The sequence below is a fragment of the Pinus tabuliformis genome, chromosome 1_1 (assembly GCF_031772625.1).
Source record: "Pinus tabuliformis cultivar Carrire ecotype Pingquan chromosome 1_1, CPIR1, whole genome shotgun sequence".
Lineage (NCBI taxonomy): Eukaryota > Viridiplantae > Streptophyta > Pinopsida > Pinales > Pinaceae > Pinus > Pinus tabuliformis.
In genome coordinates this window covers 979,735,395-979,751,763 of record NC_142297.1, presented here as the reverse complement: position 1 = coordinate 979,751,763, position 16,369 = coordinate 979,735,395, and the positions used below count along the sequence as shown (strand labels likewise).

General features: G+C 38.1%; 1 protein-coding gene across 3 annotated transcripts in view; it reads right to left on the bottom strand.

The window, feature by feature from the left end:
• Positions 1-16,369, bottom strand: part of LOC149217792 (uncharacterized) — a 130,885-nt gene that overhangs the window by 78,589 nt on the left and 35,927 nt on the right. For all 3 annotated transcript variants that reach the window (XM_089393079.1, XM_089393080.1, XM_089393081.1), the window contains one exon: positions 106-303. In XM_089393079.1, coding sequence (XP_089249205.1) covers positions 106-303 — 198 coding nt within the window. The remainder of the gene's footprint in view (positions 1-105; positions 304-16,369) is intronic.

Here is a 16,369-nt window from a genome sequence, read left to right as displayed (position 1 = left end):
TACAAAGAAATCAAGAATACTCATTTTGACATAACACGGCTCTGAAATGTATCTTAATAAGTAATAACAAGTAGAACAATAAGAAGAGAGCAATGTAGGATCAACCTTTTTCTTTCTGGAGTTCTGATCGGGATGCCTCCATCTGACTTCCACTTGCAACCACTGAAGTCTTTTCCTCACAACCAAGAGCTCTTTCTTCTGTCTGTTGGCTGTTCTCAACAGACCGGAGTTCTCCTTCCATGCTCACAGTTGTCTGGATATTCTTGCTATCATTGGTTAGTAATATTGGCACTACAACATCATCTGTAATGAAACAATCCATCTAAATTAGCATAGTAATAATATATACTTTTGAGCATCAAAATTTTGAATTTGCGATATATTTCATCTACAACCCAAATAAACAAAACAATAACTTACAAACCATGTTAAACATGAAAACATGGGCTTTCCCAAAAAGATATAGGTCACAATCAAAAGGAATGCGAGTGGATAGCAACCTAGTAGCCATATTTCCTTTCTAGGAGGAAAAAATTCACCTTTAACATTTCACTCTAACAAGCTTTGGGCATTGAGATGCCAACTATGGCCATAACACAGGTGTTCAGAAAAGTGTGATTTTTAAATACAACACAAGCCAATGTGAAATTGCAATGTGCTTAATCCACCACTAGGTCATTTATTTAAAGAATGTGAAGATCGCATTGAAAACATCTACACTTTGTATTCAATATGAAGTTATGAACTTAACAATGAATCCACACTCTCTTGATGCAACATGCATAGTAGTCTCTATAAAGTTTTTACAAGAAACCCTAATCAGTAATAACCAAACTCAAACGATCCTTGCAATGTACATTACACCATAAGCAAATTAAAAATTCATGCAATAAAAGCCTGTGCCACTGAATCATATACATATACACACAATGCACATGCATACATGTCTGTGTGTGTGAAAATTGTAACACCTGATCTTTACTTGAGACCAAAGTCAAGCAGCTAAATTAAAAATAGTATGAGCTCCATCACAATGAAGACACCATTAATCCTTCCAACACTTCATACCCATTGCCCATTAAAAGCTGTCCCAGATTAAGTGGGACCCTAACATGTAATTTCAAATATACCTAGTAGAAAAAAGACCCAGCATCATAGTAGACAATAAAAACTAAGTATAAAATCTCCATTCTGTAGACCCAATGAAATGTCTAACTTAAATATTTGCACTACAACATGGTAAAATACTTTATCTATTATTAAGGATTTATTTTATTGTTTTCAATGCACTTAAATTAAAACCTTATGCACTCACTTGAAGTACACATAAATAAACAAAACGCTTAGTATGTCAGCATGGAGATGTCTCACTTGACTAGTAAAATTAAAACCTTATGCACTCACTTCAAGTACACAGAAATAAACAAAACGCTTAGTATGTCAGCATGGAGATGTCTCACTTGACTAGTACTAGACGAATAGAAAAGCAAGGTGCCTTTCATGTCCAGTTGTCTATATGGTAAAAACGGTGTGCTAACATTACGAGTTTAACCATACCAAAGAACAGTATGGATCTTACTAATGTGAACCAATAGGCTGGAAACTTATATGCCATCAATTTTTCCTCTAAGAGTGCTATTGTCTAGCACCTCTCTATGAAATGGAATGTTACAAAAAGACATGATAAGAAGTTATCACGTTTTTGTGGAGGTGAGCCTCTAGGCCTTGATAAGCATAGATGAGGGGCCTCTACGAGCACAAGTTCACACAATCCTACTTCAAGCATGAGAGGATTGTTAAGATACTAGACAAAGTTGTGCTCTCAAAGCAAAGGACAGCTTCCCTTGCAGTAATCTTCCTAAGACAGCAAGTTCTCGATGGGACCAGTCTATTAAACCATAATCTCATTGCCATTCTTCATTGTCAAGTAACAAGGAATCTTAGTTTTGGGGGTTAATCCAAAAGTGCTTTCAGCTTGTTAAGAGAGCACTAGGTCTCCTAGCCCCTTCATGATGTGTTACAAATATTTGGATGACTAGGTTTGGGTGGATGCTAACTAAGAAGTTATTATCTTGATCTGCATGATGCCTAGGCCATCAGGTGCAAACAAAAAAGGAGTGAGTTGCTTAGTTATGAGAGGTACCTACCTAGGATAGGATGAGTAGGCACTTGGAAGAGGGCGCTTAGACCTAGCAGTATGGAACAATAAGATATAAACCTCAGAGGTTGGACATCTGACTTGAGACACTTGAGTTGAAGACCATAAATCATGGAGGTTAGAGATGGACATATGTTCAAGATGAGCATTGGACCTTAGTGACCACATTGGCACACAGAGAGGACATTTGCCAGACAATTAGAAGAGGAGGGCATTACAATAGGACAATTGACTAGCAAGCCCCCATGTAAGAGGGAACATTGAATAACAGCTTGTCGGAGGTGTGCCATCTTGGAGAAAGGGCGTTGGGCCCAAGAAGGATCAAGTTTGGACAGTGCTTCCATTGTGGGTTGGAGAAACCTTAGTTTGACACGTGCATCCTTGTATTGTAGCCTTGTGTTGTAGTGTACCCTGCCTGTATTGTAGCCCTATGAGCATGACACTAGGGTTCATGAGAAACCTATAATAAGACAAGGAGAGAGAAAGAGATGCCTTGGATGTTCTTGAAGTTATTTCTCTTATGTGACCCTAAGGTTTCCTCTTGAGATGTTAGGGTTTGTGACATGCATGTAAACTCTAAAGAAGAACATAGCAATGGGGATGATGATGATGGTTATTACGATGCTTCTTGTTATGCTAGGGTTTCTACCCTAGTAGAAGACATCGTGAGTGGAGCTAACACCTTGCATGATTTTAGAGCCTTGTTCTTGTAGGATGTGAAGCTAGGATAAGATCATGGAGAGAGTAGCTTGATGAGTGTGGTGTGATGCCTTACCTGAAAGAAGACTTGATCATGTGAGGTGTACGTGTTTTTGTTGATGCAAGAGCTGAAAAACTAGGGATTGAGAACTCAAACACTAGGATGGACATGTAAATTTGGAAGATAGTGCTAGAAATGTCTTGCTATCCACATGTGATGTAACATGGCTAGGGTTTATAAGCCCTAAGGAAGACATTAATTTAGTGTTGAGAGCTTGTGTGACAATAGCAGATGTTGATGTATTTAACATGTAAAGAATCTTTGGTGGAGTAACCTTGGTTGGGAGTGCTTCATCATTAGGAGCTAGTGGCTCAATCTTTTTTATCATTTCCCTAGCTAGGGTTTGGATAGCTTGACGTATACCATATTTCTAATAACATTGTGGTAAGTCCTCAAAATTTATCTTATAAATATCTATATATGAAATTTCTAATTGTCCAAAATATTGTGTACGTGAAGATTTGATTTTCAACCTAAGTTTTCTTTTTGGTTGAGTAGACTTCAGCCCGCATTGTTCATGTTGCAAGTCTAAGATTGAAATATTTTCTCAATGGGGTTATTCAAATCCTCTTTGATGTTGTCTTTGCTTGCATCTATCTCAATGGAGTGCATAATAAAGACTTTAGCAGTATGCCCATCAGAAAAGAATTCCATTTTACACTTGCTCTACTTACAACAAACATTTTAAGGTAATCAAACAGTAAATATTAAAGGATATGAATTCAATTGTGGTGAGGTGCACCACTTCATCATAGAATCAAAAGACACAATGCAACAATAAGAGACAAGGGGAATGCAAAAACACAACAATGGATACCATATGAAAGATGGTTTTATCAAAATGCTCACCCTAGTTTTGATAGGCCACCACTCCAATGTCAATTTGAGGAGGGTTTCTCCAAATGATGCTAAAGTGAAACCCATGTTGATTGCAGTCCCTATTTATAGCCTTACACTAATCACAACCACCATGGAGACTTAAATGCATGTACATAGGCATGAAGATCTACAGGCAACGCATTACAACAATTAGATTCAACCAAGTTACCACCGGACAATAGAAAGGTTCTAAGTCTTTATTGGGTGGGGGGGCCACCATAAAAGATTGAGTTCATCATCACAGGATAACCAAAGAAGGAGTTCCATATTCCCCCGTACGGGGCGGCTTACCTATTATATATGGAACAGTAGTGCCTACCTCTACTTGATGGACCATGCGTTACATATGATGCACCTGTTTATAAGGTGCATACCCACATTCATAGCCAATAATCACCAGTTATAGCTGATTTACCATAGCCATAAGGGCAGTGCCGAGATAAGAAGCGCCCCAAATCACATACCTTAAATAGTCCACATCCTTCCACTTCGAAACTGGTGTTGATGCTGACTATATGCCGGTACTAAATCCCAAGAGGAGATCCAATGATAGGAGTATCCAAGGAGGTGTGGTGTTATCTGGAAGCAAGATAGATAGAAGGGCTTGCTTGTCTAAAATGACAGATAAAGTATAAGAGGATAGTGGAGGGATACCTGAGTGAATGGAGGGCATAGCGGTGTGTGGGGAATCGTTTCTTCTGTGATGCTAGAGATTGGACATAATTTGGCAATGGGTATCTGAGTTGCTGTTTCCATCCGGAACACTTCGATGCTAAGATGAGACACTAGCTTCAACTTGGCAACCATATTTTGCAGTGGATTCAACAAAATCACATATATCTTACCAAAGGGGCTATGGCAGCCTCCCATAGTTGTCTTTCATGAAAAACTTGGTAGATGATACCCATCAATAGCTTGAACTCCTCCATTCCTCAATTTGCCTAAGAATCCCATGTCCCTAAGTTGGACATTGCGTTGACTGCCTATGCCCAACTCTCTCTCTCTCTCTCTTAAAAATCAACTATCTAATCTGTCAATTTTTACTATGTAAAGAACTAAAAACTGAACTTTAACTTTAACCGACAAATACGTTGAGTTTACTAACTATCATGCAAAGGAAATAATGAACAAATGAAGACAAACACACCAAAAAATAATACAAAGCAAATTTACCAAGGAAACTCCAACTGGGGAAAACCTGCAAGCTTGGTGTTCTTCTCTTATTACGCTCAGCAATCTTCAGAAGATTAAGAAAATAGAAAAAAATTAAAAATGACTACAAATGTAAGGGAAAAACTTCCCTTTCCTCTGCTAACCCTCTCCGTAAGGGATCTGCGCACTTCACACCAACTTGGCCTCCATTTTGCGCATTATACGAACTTGTACAAGTTGTATGGACCTTCTGCACACTAAATGCGGCCCCCTGATGAAGTTTGTCCCCGCCTGAAACTGATCTGAGGGTGAATCGCCCTCTCTTTCTCCCTCTTGTTGCGTTGATTTGAATCCCTAGCACTGAACAAAATACCCTTCTTAGCTTAGTAGAACACCAAATTCTCTAGTGCATAATGACCAAGTTCTACGCCCTTTTTCCCTCTTACAAGTCAACCTAGGCCCACCATTGCCATGAAGTGTTGAGATTAAATCTCCTTGGACATATGAGATTGCTCTAATTCTTGACTATAGGAAAAAAATAAATTTTTCTTAGTCAAGGAATAATTGAAAACGTGAAATATGCGCCTTGGCCCCACTTGTGGCTCCCTCTGCCAAATTTAGTGCACCTACTAAATTTGGTTGAACCCTTCCTCCTCTAACTCCATTTAAAACTTCCTCTAGAGGGATAGGTGTTCGAAACTACACCCAGTTTGTCCCTAAAATAGACAAAGCTCCCTCAAAGCAAAGCTTTGGTCAATATGTCCATTGTTTGCTTTGTTGCAGGATTGTACTAAAGTGTGGTATTGCCCCTCTGAACACAGTCCTTAACTAAAAATCTCAACAAGCAACTTCCTCAACCAGTTGGGCTCACAAGTTGCCAATATGGCAAACATGTATTCATCCCTGGCTAAACTCAAAGCCACTAATCTTTGCTTCCTACTAAACCAAGAAACAGCGACTGACCCAACACTAAAGGTGTAACATAAAGTACTCTTCTTGTCTATGGAACCTTCTTCCCAATATGCATTTATGAAGCCTTCAAGATTCACTTCATCAACCTATTTGTACGACAATCCATAATCCATTGTTCCTCTGAGGTAACCAAGGATATGTTTAGCAAAAGGCCATTGTACTCATGTAGGTTCTACCATGAACCGACTTGACTAGTTAACTGGATAGCAAATGTCATGTCGCATGTTCACTAGATACATCAACAACCCTATAAGCTTCTTGTAGAGAGTGGCATCAACTTGTTTTGCTCTGCTAGCGTCTACCTACCGCCAGTTTGTCACCAGAGACATGGCCATGGACCTTAACCTCTTGAGAATCTCCAGAGCATAATTGCCCTGTCCCAAGAAAATATGTCCATCACCTTGACATACTCTAGCCCAAGCAAATATTGGATGAGCCCTAAATCCTTCATGTCAAACTCTACTGCAAGATCTTTCTTGCAGTAACAAATGAGCTTCTCATCCCCTGCCAGTATCAGATCATCTATATACAACACAAAAATGAGAGGTTGGCCCCCAACCAATATGTAGCATAGATGAGGTTCAGCGTCACTCTTGGTGAAACCCAATCCTAGAAGATAGCTATCAATGCAAGAGTACCACTCTCATGAGGCCTCCTTGAGCCCATATGCTATCTTAAGCCTGCACACATGTGTCTCCCTATTATGTGCCTCGAACCCCTCTAGTTGCTTTGTGTTCATCTCTTCCAAAACCAGACCGTTGAGGAAGGCAGTCTTCACGTTCATTTGGTGGATCTTCCACCCCATCTGCGCTACAAGTGTTATAATGGTCCTAATGGACCAGTAGCATGCCACGGGTGCAAAAGCTTCATCAAAGGCAATGCCCTCCACCTGAGAGAACCCTTTGGCTACGAATCTAGCCTTGTACTTCTCCACACCCTCGTTAGCTCCATGCTTAATCTTGTAGACCTACCTGAATCCAATCACAAATTTGCCCTTCAGCCTTGGCACAATCCCCCAAACAATGTTCTGCATTATAAAAGAGCATGCCACCATAGTGTCACACCAAAACTTGTTGAGAGGTTGCCTTCATGTAGCTAGAAAGGCTCTATGTTTATGGCCTCAGTTATACCTGCCATAAAACCTAAGTCATCATCCAAAGAACAAGTTGACCTCTATGAGTGATCAAGTCGGCCTACAAGCAGTTAGTCAACATAGAAGAGAAATCTATATATGAGACATCAACCTCACTTGAAGGAGATCCAATCAGCTCAAGAAGTTCAATCAAGGAAGAAATGAGACCTAAAACAAGTGAAGAAGAAGAGAATCCAAGAAGAAGAAAAATCGAAGTTAAGAGAATTGTTTTTTGGGCCTAAATCACCCACACATGTGAATTGTGGCAAGGGTTTTTGAAGTGAAGAATTGCAGACCTAAAGAGGCTAAAAACTAGTATTCAAAATATCATACTTACAAGCCGAATTCATAAAGAGAGAAGTCCAATCAAAGCAAAGGAAAGAAGCACCCTAATTTTGCCCTCATCTACCACATGTGCAAAGTTGCAATAAGTACACGAGGCCAAAAACCATAGGCCGAAATTGCAGACATCAGTAGGAGGCCCGCAATCTTGATCAAAGGAGAAGTTGCAGTTGCTTGAAGGCAAGTTTGACTTGGGTTGACTTTGCAAGGATAAAGTGCTTCAAGACGTTTGACTTGGTCTTGGAGCGGTCTTTGTCAAGGTTCATACATACATCTTGGAATTTGTCATTTGAAATTCTATAAGAGCAGAGTTCTTGTGGGTTTTCCTCTCAAGAGGAGAGGTTTTGGGCCTGGCTTATAGCATATATCTTGTGTCCTCTTGTCTCATTGATCTTAATTGCTTGATAGTTGTTTGATGATAGAAAACACTTATGATAATCAAGTGAAAGAAGAAGTTAATCAAGTTAACAAAAATACATCACAAGCAATTAACAAAGAAAGAGATATCAACTAATTTAGTTGCCCATAGATTTCTCAAACACTTCTCTGTCAACTGGCTGAAGTGTTCCTTGTTCGTAGTCATACGCATAGTTACCAAATTCGCCCGAATCGGGGAAAAAAGTTCGGAAATTCATCCATTCGATTCGATCAGCGAATAATTCGTTTAAATATGATTCGGTTCATTCACTGTTTTCTTCATTTGAGCAGTTAAATACCATTACAGAACCTTGAGCCCAACAACATTACTTTATACAGATAATCCGGTCTGCAGATCTGCTTGATGGTAGTTAACTGTTCGGACAGATTCGTAGAGTGTTGTGTGTTTAGCGGGTTCAGCACTTAACATGTGTTGTACCTGTATCTGCATTTATTCAAACTCTCCTAAATATTTCATGCTGGCTGCAAAATTCTGGCATGAAAACATATAACTCTGAAGAAGTTAGTTTTCTGTTTGCGTTCTAACGCTCTATTTTCAGCTGTTCGTGAAGCAATCACGTTTAAACAAATTGTTTCTCTGGATTCTGGAGATCGCAAAATTCAATATTATTCTTTCATCTTTGGTATTCCAATCAAAATCTCTTACGCGCTGAGGCAATTTGCTTATTGATTTTTACTTAGTCATCATTTTAATTGAACCAGAAATGTGACCTTGGGTTTTATCTCTATCTTTTTGTCAGATATTACAAGGTTCAATAAAGCTGGGAATTCCTTTTATCTTTAATCCTGAAGTAATATGTTCTGAAATTCAGCTCTATCGGCGATTTATAGCTTTAAATCGGGCTTATTGATAAAACAGCTCCGCCTCCTAAATCACTTCAATAAATAATGACAAAACAGGTCTCTTTGTTGCCTATTTTGGTGAATTTGATCGTTTAACCTATAATAACAGAACAGGTCTCTTTGTTGTCTATATTGGCTCCGGTAGAAATTTAAATTTCTTATTTCCTTTAAAATTTTACTGAGTAGATCTTAATATGTGTTTCTGACCAGTGTATTTAAAAATGAAAATTAAGAAAATAGAAACAATTGTGAAATTGAAAATTTTCCTTTTTTTAATTTCATCTTTGTTTTGGAAGATTGGAAAGCCAAGAAACCAGGATTTTGGAGCCCTGGAAACCCAAGAAAGTAGGGAAAAAAATGGGTTAAAGTGTTTCCCATCCGGATGTTTCTTAATTTGTCCTTGAGCACGACTTTTCTGGCCTCACTTGAGCCCTGATAGAGGTTCAAAATGGTTGTCAACATTTCTTTGGCAGTATTCTTGCCACAAAGATGTGGTACAATATAGTCTTTGATTCCCTCAAGAATGATCCTCATCGCTCTAGCATCATTCTTGTTGTGTCGATCCAATTGTTGTGGGTCAATTGGTGTGGTTAGTGGGTTCTCCACAAACTCCTCCACACCCTACTCCTCTAGCACCATAGTAATCCTTGCCTTCCATGAGCAGAAATTTGCTACTCCCTCCAAACTGTACTCTAGTCTCAAACCCTGGTAAGACATTCTGCTGGTCAAACTCTTCGACAACCCTTGCATGCTAAAATTTGCACTTAGTGGGTCAAAACCTTAGATCATACTACTAGAAACCCTACCGCAACCCTTCAGATGCATTGCGCCTTCCTTCTACACCTTAAACTGTTCCTGAGGTCAAAAACACCAGTGTTGGTATTCGCTTAGAGACGTGGCTTTGATATCATGTTAGTTTTCTTACAACTCAGCTATCTAATCTGTGAATTTTTACTAAGTAAAGAGTTGAAACTGAACTTAACTTCAACCAACAAAAGTGTTGAGTTTACCACTACCATGCAGTGGAAATAAGGAACAAATGAAGACAAACACACCAAAAGACAATACACATCAAATTTACCCAAGAAACCCCAACTAGGGAAAGCCTACAAACTTGGTGTTCTTGGGAAAGTCTACAAACTTCCCTTTTCTCTGCTAACCCTCTGCAAAGAGATTTGCGCACTTCACACCAATTCGACCTCCCTTCTGCACATTGTACGAACTCATACGACCTGCATGGCCCTTTTGCGCACTAAATGTGGCCCCTGGATGAAATCTATGATTGCCTCAAACTGATCGACCTATCTTTCTCCCTCTCACTACATTAATCTGAAGATATGGATGTAGAAGATTCTAGACCTCGTTTGGCAAATCTAATTTGAGGGACCTAATCCCCTGGATCGATGATACAATTAATATAATGTCCACATTTTATGACCCACCAGACTTTTTCTAAGGTACATGATATCCCAATCTACTCCCTTGTGGAAGACAATGGGGTGATTACCTTATAGGTTTCAAGGCTTTGATGGTATTTTAATCAAGCAACATCATATAGATTTTGATAAATTTGTTGATCATTATCATGAAAGCATGTTAATGACATTGTTCATGATATCCCTACAACATGGCAGTTTGAAAAAGTTTTCAGAGACAATTGGGAATGCCCTAATGAAGACAATGATTTCTTTAAGTGTTCTGAATCTATGGTATCCTCTAGAGATGATTCTTATGATGACGAAAATGACTCTCGTAAGCTTCCTTCCTCTCCTACTTTTGACAAAGAATTAATTGAATAAGTTCATTACGCACGGAAAATCCATAATGATGTACCCCTTTATTTTGATTGTATACCTAGTGATAAACAGGACATAGAGCTTAAGATTTAGAGCCTTTCCTCTATAGTTGTTCAAGGTTTGAAATTGGTATACCAATATATTAAGGAGTGCCTTCAATGCAACAGAAGCACAATTTTCGCCAACTAGAAGGTGATAACAATGGCTATTATTTCCAAACAGCATGAGAAATATATTGATTTGATAATGGTTTCTCAATGGATGGAGAATGCATTTTGGAGATCAACATGGAATTCTTACCTTCTTACTATTTAGTACTCCATCATTTTAGAAGTTACAAAAATAACACATGCTTGCCTCGTCTGGTTGTTGAACACAAAGAACCATCTCATAGAGTGGATTGCTCACCTAATTAGCTACACTAGAGCTTTGATTAAGATGAGAGGTCTCATATAATCAATCAGTTATATTGACCACTAGTTTCTTGAGTATGTCAGTTGGACACAAGTCCTACCAGTTAGAGTGGATTTATTTTCAATCAACTAGGATGCATTCTTTGATTTCATTAGTGGAGTTTGGAGGTTTGATTTCAGGTTTTGATTTGGTTTTCAAGTGCTGAGTTGAATTTTACATTTTATGTTTCAATGTGTTTTTAATGAACAAGTGTTATTATGACACAATTTTCATAATAGATGATTGAGTCATGTTCAAAACGAATCATATCCTGATATATTCATGATTTAAAGAGATATCAAACTCTAATTTATTGCGTAAAGCTTTTCATTAAGTCAAAAATTACTTCATCATGTGGTCTTGAAGAATCTTATAGACATACTCAATTAGTCTTATGTGGTTTCCTAAGTTTTGTGTGTGTTAAGGTTGCATCTTAGGTGTGTTATTATAATTTAGAATTTATGTTGAAAAGGTCAAAGTCAAGCCAAATTTCAATTTCTGCAATGCATAATAGAAGGAAATCTATAATATCTAGATTCTAAACATCCAACAAGGCAATAATATCCCTAATTTGGGATCACTATTAACACTTGTTCCTACACCTCATAACAGCAACTTGTGCTAGCCCTTGTCCAAGAGTTTCAGCCTTCTAGAAGATCATGTTAGCTTAGAAGTGTATCTTTCCCAAGGACATCTTGTAGATGTCATTTATGGACCACCACTACATGTTTTTTATTGCCATTCTAAACAAATGATATTGCTTCCAATGTTTCTATAATACATATCACCCACATTATTAAGTGTCCCCTTGGAAAATAAGGGTGATAAGGTACCATCCTCGTTAAGCTATGCTTTGAAATCATTTGAATGATAGATGAGTGATGTGTGGATGTTGCTTACACTATGTCAAACACACCTTTCTAGAACTTTTGTGACTTTGCTTGGTGAACAAGCAAATTCACATTTAACTTGTTTTCAACACCTTTTTCGAGATTTTATGAGTGACAAGTGAGCCCAAATTGAGGGCACTTCTTCCTTTGTTAGTTTCATCATGATGAGAGCACTATCCACTTGTCCAAATTTAGAATGCAAACCAGTTGTTAAAACACTTTAGTGTGACCAATGTTCAAGTTTGAAGAATTTGTTACCTACCAAAACATTAAAATATTGTAATAACTCAAGTACACTACTATGCACACCAAATGTGAGCATGGAGCGCAACTCCAAAATAGATGAGACATGAGTTACAAAATAGCTCCTTAAAATAAGAGAATCTCCTCCAAACACCCCAATACATTCATACATCCAAATCACATGTTCCTTAATAATGACTGTATGATCTCTATATAGACCTATTGTTGAAATTCCCATGCACCTTAGGTTTGGTGTATGCCTTAACCAAGCACATAAACACACTAGATATGCTCAACTAGAAGCACTTTGCATAGCAGAATATATCAACAATGAAATCAATGACAGTACACAAGAAATATGGCCCAAATCTCATTTCTTATTTGTCCATTAACAAGAAAACCTTAGGGCACTCGTAACAAGGATCATGGCCCTTTACAAACCCTGACACAAAACTAAAATACGCAATCATTCCCTTGACATTTACAGCTAGGGTTGAGGCCTAGACCATCAGGTCCTCATCTTCCCATGAAAAACAAAGACAAAACACACAAATTACTTGTTTGTAGTCCTTGACAACCGACCCTTTTAGTTCTCTTGGTCCATTATTCCTAGTTGTCCTTTACCTCCAAATACTACCCAACCAACTCCTTTTGGCTCTTAATCCACCTTTGGCCACATGGCAAACCCTCAATCAGTTTCTTAAGTCTTGGGCTTATCTCTTCAGCCCACAGACTACTTATTGTCCATAGAAAACTCCTCCAACGCTCTGTCCTATTGTTCCAGCCCTACACAACTCAGCAAGCCTCCTTACAACCCTCTTTGTTAGCTCAACCTGCTATAGCACCTTGTCTTCATCTACAACACCCTTTTTCCAACTCGACAGCCTTCCCATAGGCTTTCGAGCACTCGGTCTTCTTCAGATGACCCTCTATCAGCCTACCTCTCTTCTTGAAGCCTTCGGCCTTGCTTGATCACACTGTGGCCTTCTTTAGATGCCTCTCAACCTGTATGGGCATGATGTTTGAGGCCCTCATTCCTCATATAGGACTACAGCCCTTCCTCTGCACAAAACAGAGCCTATGGATGGCCCTAAAACATCTCAGCATGTTAGATCTAAACTTTGGTCTCACTGATCAGACCCTCGACCAACTTACAAGCACTTACCCCTACTTTGTCTTCACCTTGACAGCCTCCTCCCTGACTTATTTAGACTTGACCAGCATTCCTTGCCCTTGACCAAACCCCAGCTTTTTTATGCTCCTCGAACCTATTCCATAGATAAGCAGATATGGCCCAACCCTACACGACCTTCCTTAGATCTATTGTACTAGCCCTTGACTATGGCTTTGTTCCCTCTAGATCCAACTAGAATAGAGTTTAATCAGCCTCAGCCTCCTTTGACAAACTCGTCCTTGTTGCAGCTATCTCTCTCTAGGATCTACAACCTCCTTAGACAAAACTCAGCCTCCTTTAGGGCTCTCTTCCTCCACACATGAAGTCCTCCTCAATGTGTGTTTAGGCCTCTTCTTTGGCCTCTTATATATCGCTCTTGTGTGAGTGACTTGGGGGTATTCTTTGTCCTTCAAGAAACCCCCATTTCACCACTCAACAACAAATTAGAATATAAAATCATAATCTTGGGTTTTAAGCCCACTGCTTTGGGTCCAAAACCCCAAACTTAGGCACTTAGCCCAACAAACTCCTTTTTGTGAGTTTTCTCCACTCGAAAATACCTTCCAAGCTACCTAAATTTCAACACCTATTTGCACATTGCAAATGTGGCCCCTTTATTTCGCTAATCACTATAACATACATATAAATTTAGCCCCATATATGCCCTCCTTAGGCTAATATCATATATATTTAGCTGCAGGTATGCCCCTTTCGGGGTCATATCACAATACCCTCTTTCAAAAAGATTTGTCTTGAGTTTTGCAATCAAGCATATTACTTGTCACGAAACAAAATAATAGGATCTCTTTATATTCATGCTTTCATGTTGCCACCAATGATGATCAATCCAACCAAACTCAATTATTTTTGGTCTTGAACCTTGATAGTTAATTGTTGCATAATTTTGTTTCCTTTGATTCTAGGCATTGTTGGTCTCTAATAATATCTTGTTGCATAATGGTTTCGTGATGCCCAATTCCATGAATATTGTTAATTATTCCATCTTCTTCCTTGATAATGTCCATGTCAATCTTCTTGTTTTTCTTGAAAAGTTTATTTGTAATGAAGGCATTGATATGGTTTCATCTGTAATGGTTTTCCTTCATTTTGCACACCCATTTGATCCATATTTTCATAGACACTGAAATCATCTATCCTCTTTGCTTGGACTTTGATTACTCTAGTCTTGGAGATAATATCATCATATTTGACATGTACATCCTCTAAATGGAGTTTAACTTTGTCAAGCATCTTCTAGTAACTTGCTTGAATCTTCTCATATTTTCCTTTTGAAGTTGCAATGTGACCCATCTATCAAACCCTTTTGTCCTTCTTCAATTCTAGATTCCATTGTTAATTTTAACCCATGAACATTTAGGAATTCCTCAACCTTCTTACAAATTTCCTCTTCAAGTTTTTTGATAGTACCAGCGTCAATTTATGGTAATATCTTCATCCCTATTCTTTAATTCAAACTCCTATAAACTCCAAAACATTAAAATATCATAATAAACCAGAATACACTCCACGTACACCAAATATGAGCATTGAGCACAACTCCAAGTTGAACAAGTGAAATGAGTTATCCAATAACTCCATAAGGAATAGGAGAACCTCTTTCAAATACCCAAATACATTCATATATCCAAATCACAAGTTCCCCTATAATGTATGTGTGATCTCCATATATACCTATTCACAGACTACACCGCACATGTGGCCCCTTTATTATAAACCACTATTACATATACATTTACCCCATTACATTAAAATTTAACCCCATATATGCCCCCCTTGGGGTCATACCATATACATTTAACTCCATATATGCACCCCTTGGTATCATATCAAAATTTAATTAGGGGCACCACCATGGGATTAGCATGCCTTAACTCTATGGTGGAAGATTTGTTACTGGAGAGGAGGAAAACAAATATACATGTTCTCATACCCACCTGGAATTAACTTCCCCAAGGGTTCAAGCCAGAGGACACCCAAGTAAAGGTAAAGGGTTATCAAGTAAACGAGAAAAAGCACTCCACACAATAAGCAAGGTGGCACTCATGAAAGATAAAGTTTCCACGGCCCACCAAGGAATTATAACATATGTCAAACATTATGAATTGCCAATAAGAAAGATGAAATAAGCGTATTAGTTGAAGGTATTCATTGACAATCATGGATATTGTTCATGATTAGTATAGTGTTCCCTACAAACTATTTATATGATTTGTAATCTCTTAGAAATGAATTTGGGGAGTTCAAGTTATCACCTGAAAACAGTTATTGAAAAGATGGTCATTAAGGGTTTGCTATCTCAAATAGAAATAGAATGACGGTAGTTGCCACAACATCATACAAAGAAGTAGTGAATTGGGAAGTGAACTTACAAGCAAAATCTATAGCAAATCACCAATGAAAACTCAAGACACATCCTTTGCAAATGATGAACTAAAAGATGTTGCCAAGTTAATATGGGAGATGACAAGAAGAGAAAATAGAGAGCAAATCTAGCGTGTAAACTATAAAAATGAATAAACATACAAAATTTGAGTGCCTAGAAAATAATTTTATAATTTTGTCACTTCTATAACATATATGACCAGAACACTAAAGAAGATGGATGTAAGTTTCACAACAAAAAGGGGGAGAAAGTTATGTTTGACACAAAAGTGTTATCACCCAAACCTACACAAGCAAACTTGTTTAAAAATTGTGAGCAAACCAAACCTTTTGGCAAGGTCTTTTGGGTTGTGCCTTAACAAGTGAAGGTCTCGAGTTGTCCTTGTGAGTTAGACTTCAATTAGGATAAGTTATTTCCATTTTACTAGAATAATAATCGAGTTCAATGTTGCACAAAGCGTGAGCGGGATTTAATCGGCGCCGGGAAAAAAGCGGAAAAAAACGTTAAAAGCGGGAAAAAAGCGTTTGGCACAAAAATATTCATTTTTTTTTCATTTTTTTTCAATTTTTTTAATATCTAAACCATCTACAACATAAAATAAATACATTGACACATAAATATGATAAAAAAAACTAATATATAAGATGTTTAATATCATTTCTAGCGCTAAAATCACACATAACATTGAATCATGTCCTGAATAGTAAGTCCTGAGTCCCAACTCAGCCTCAAA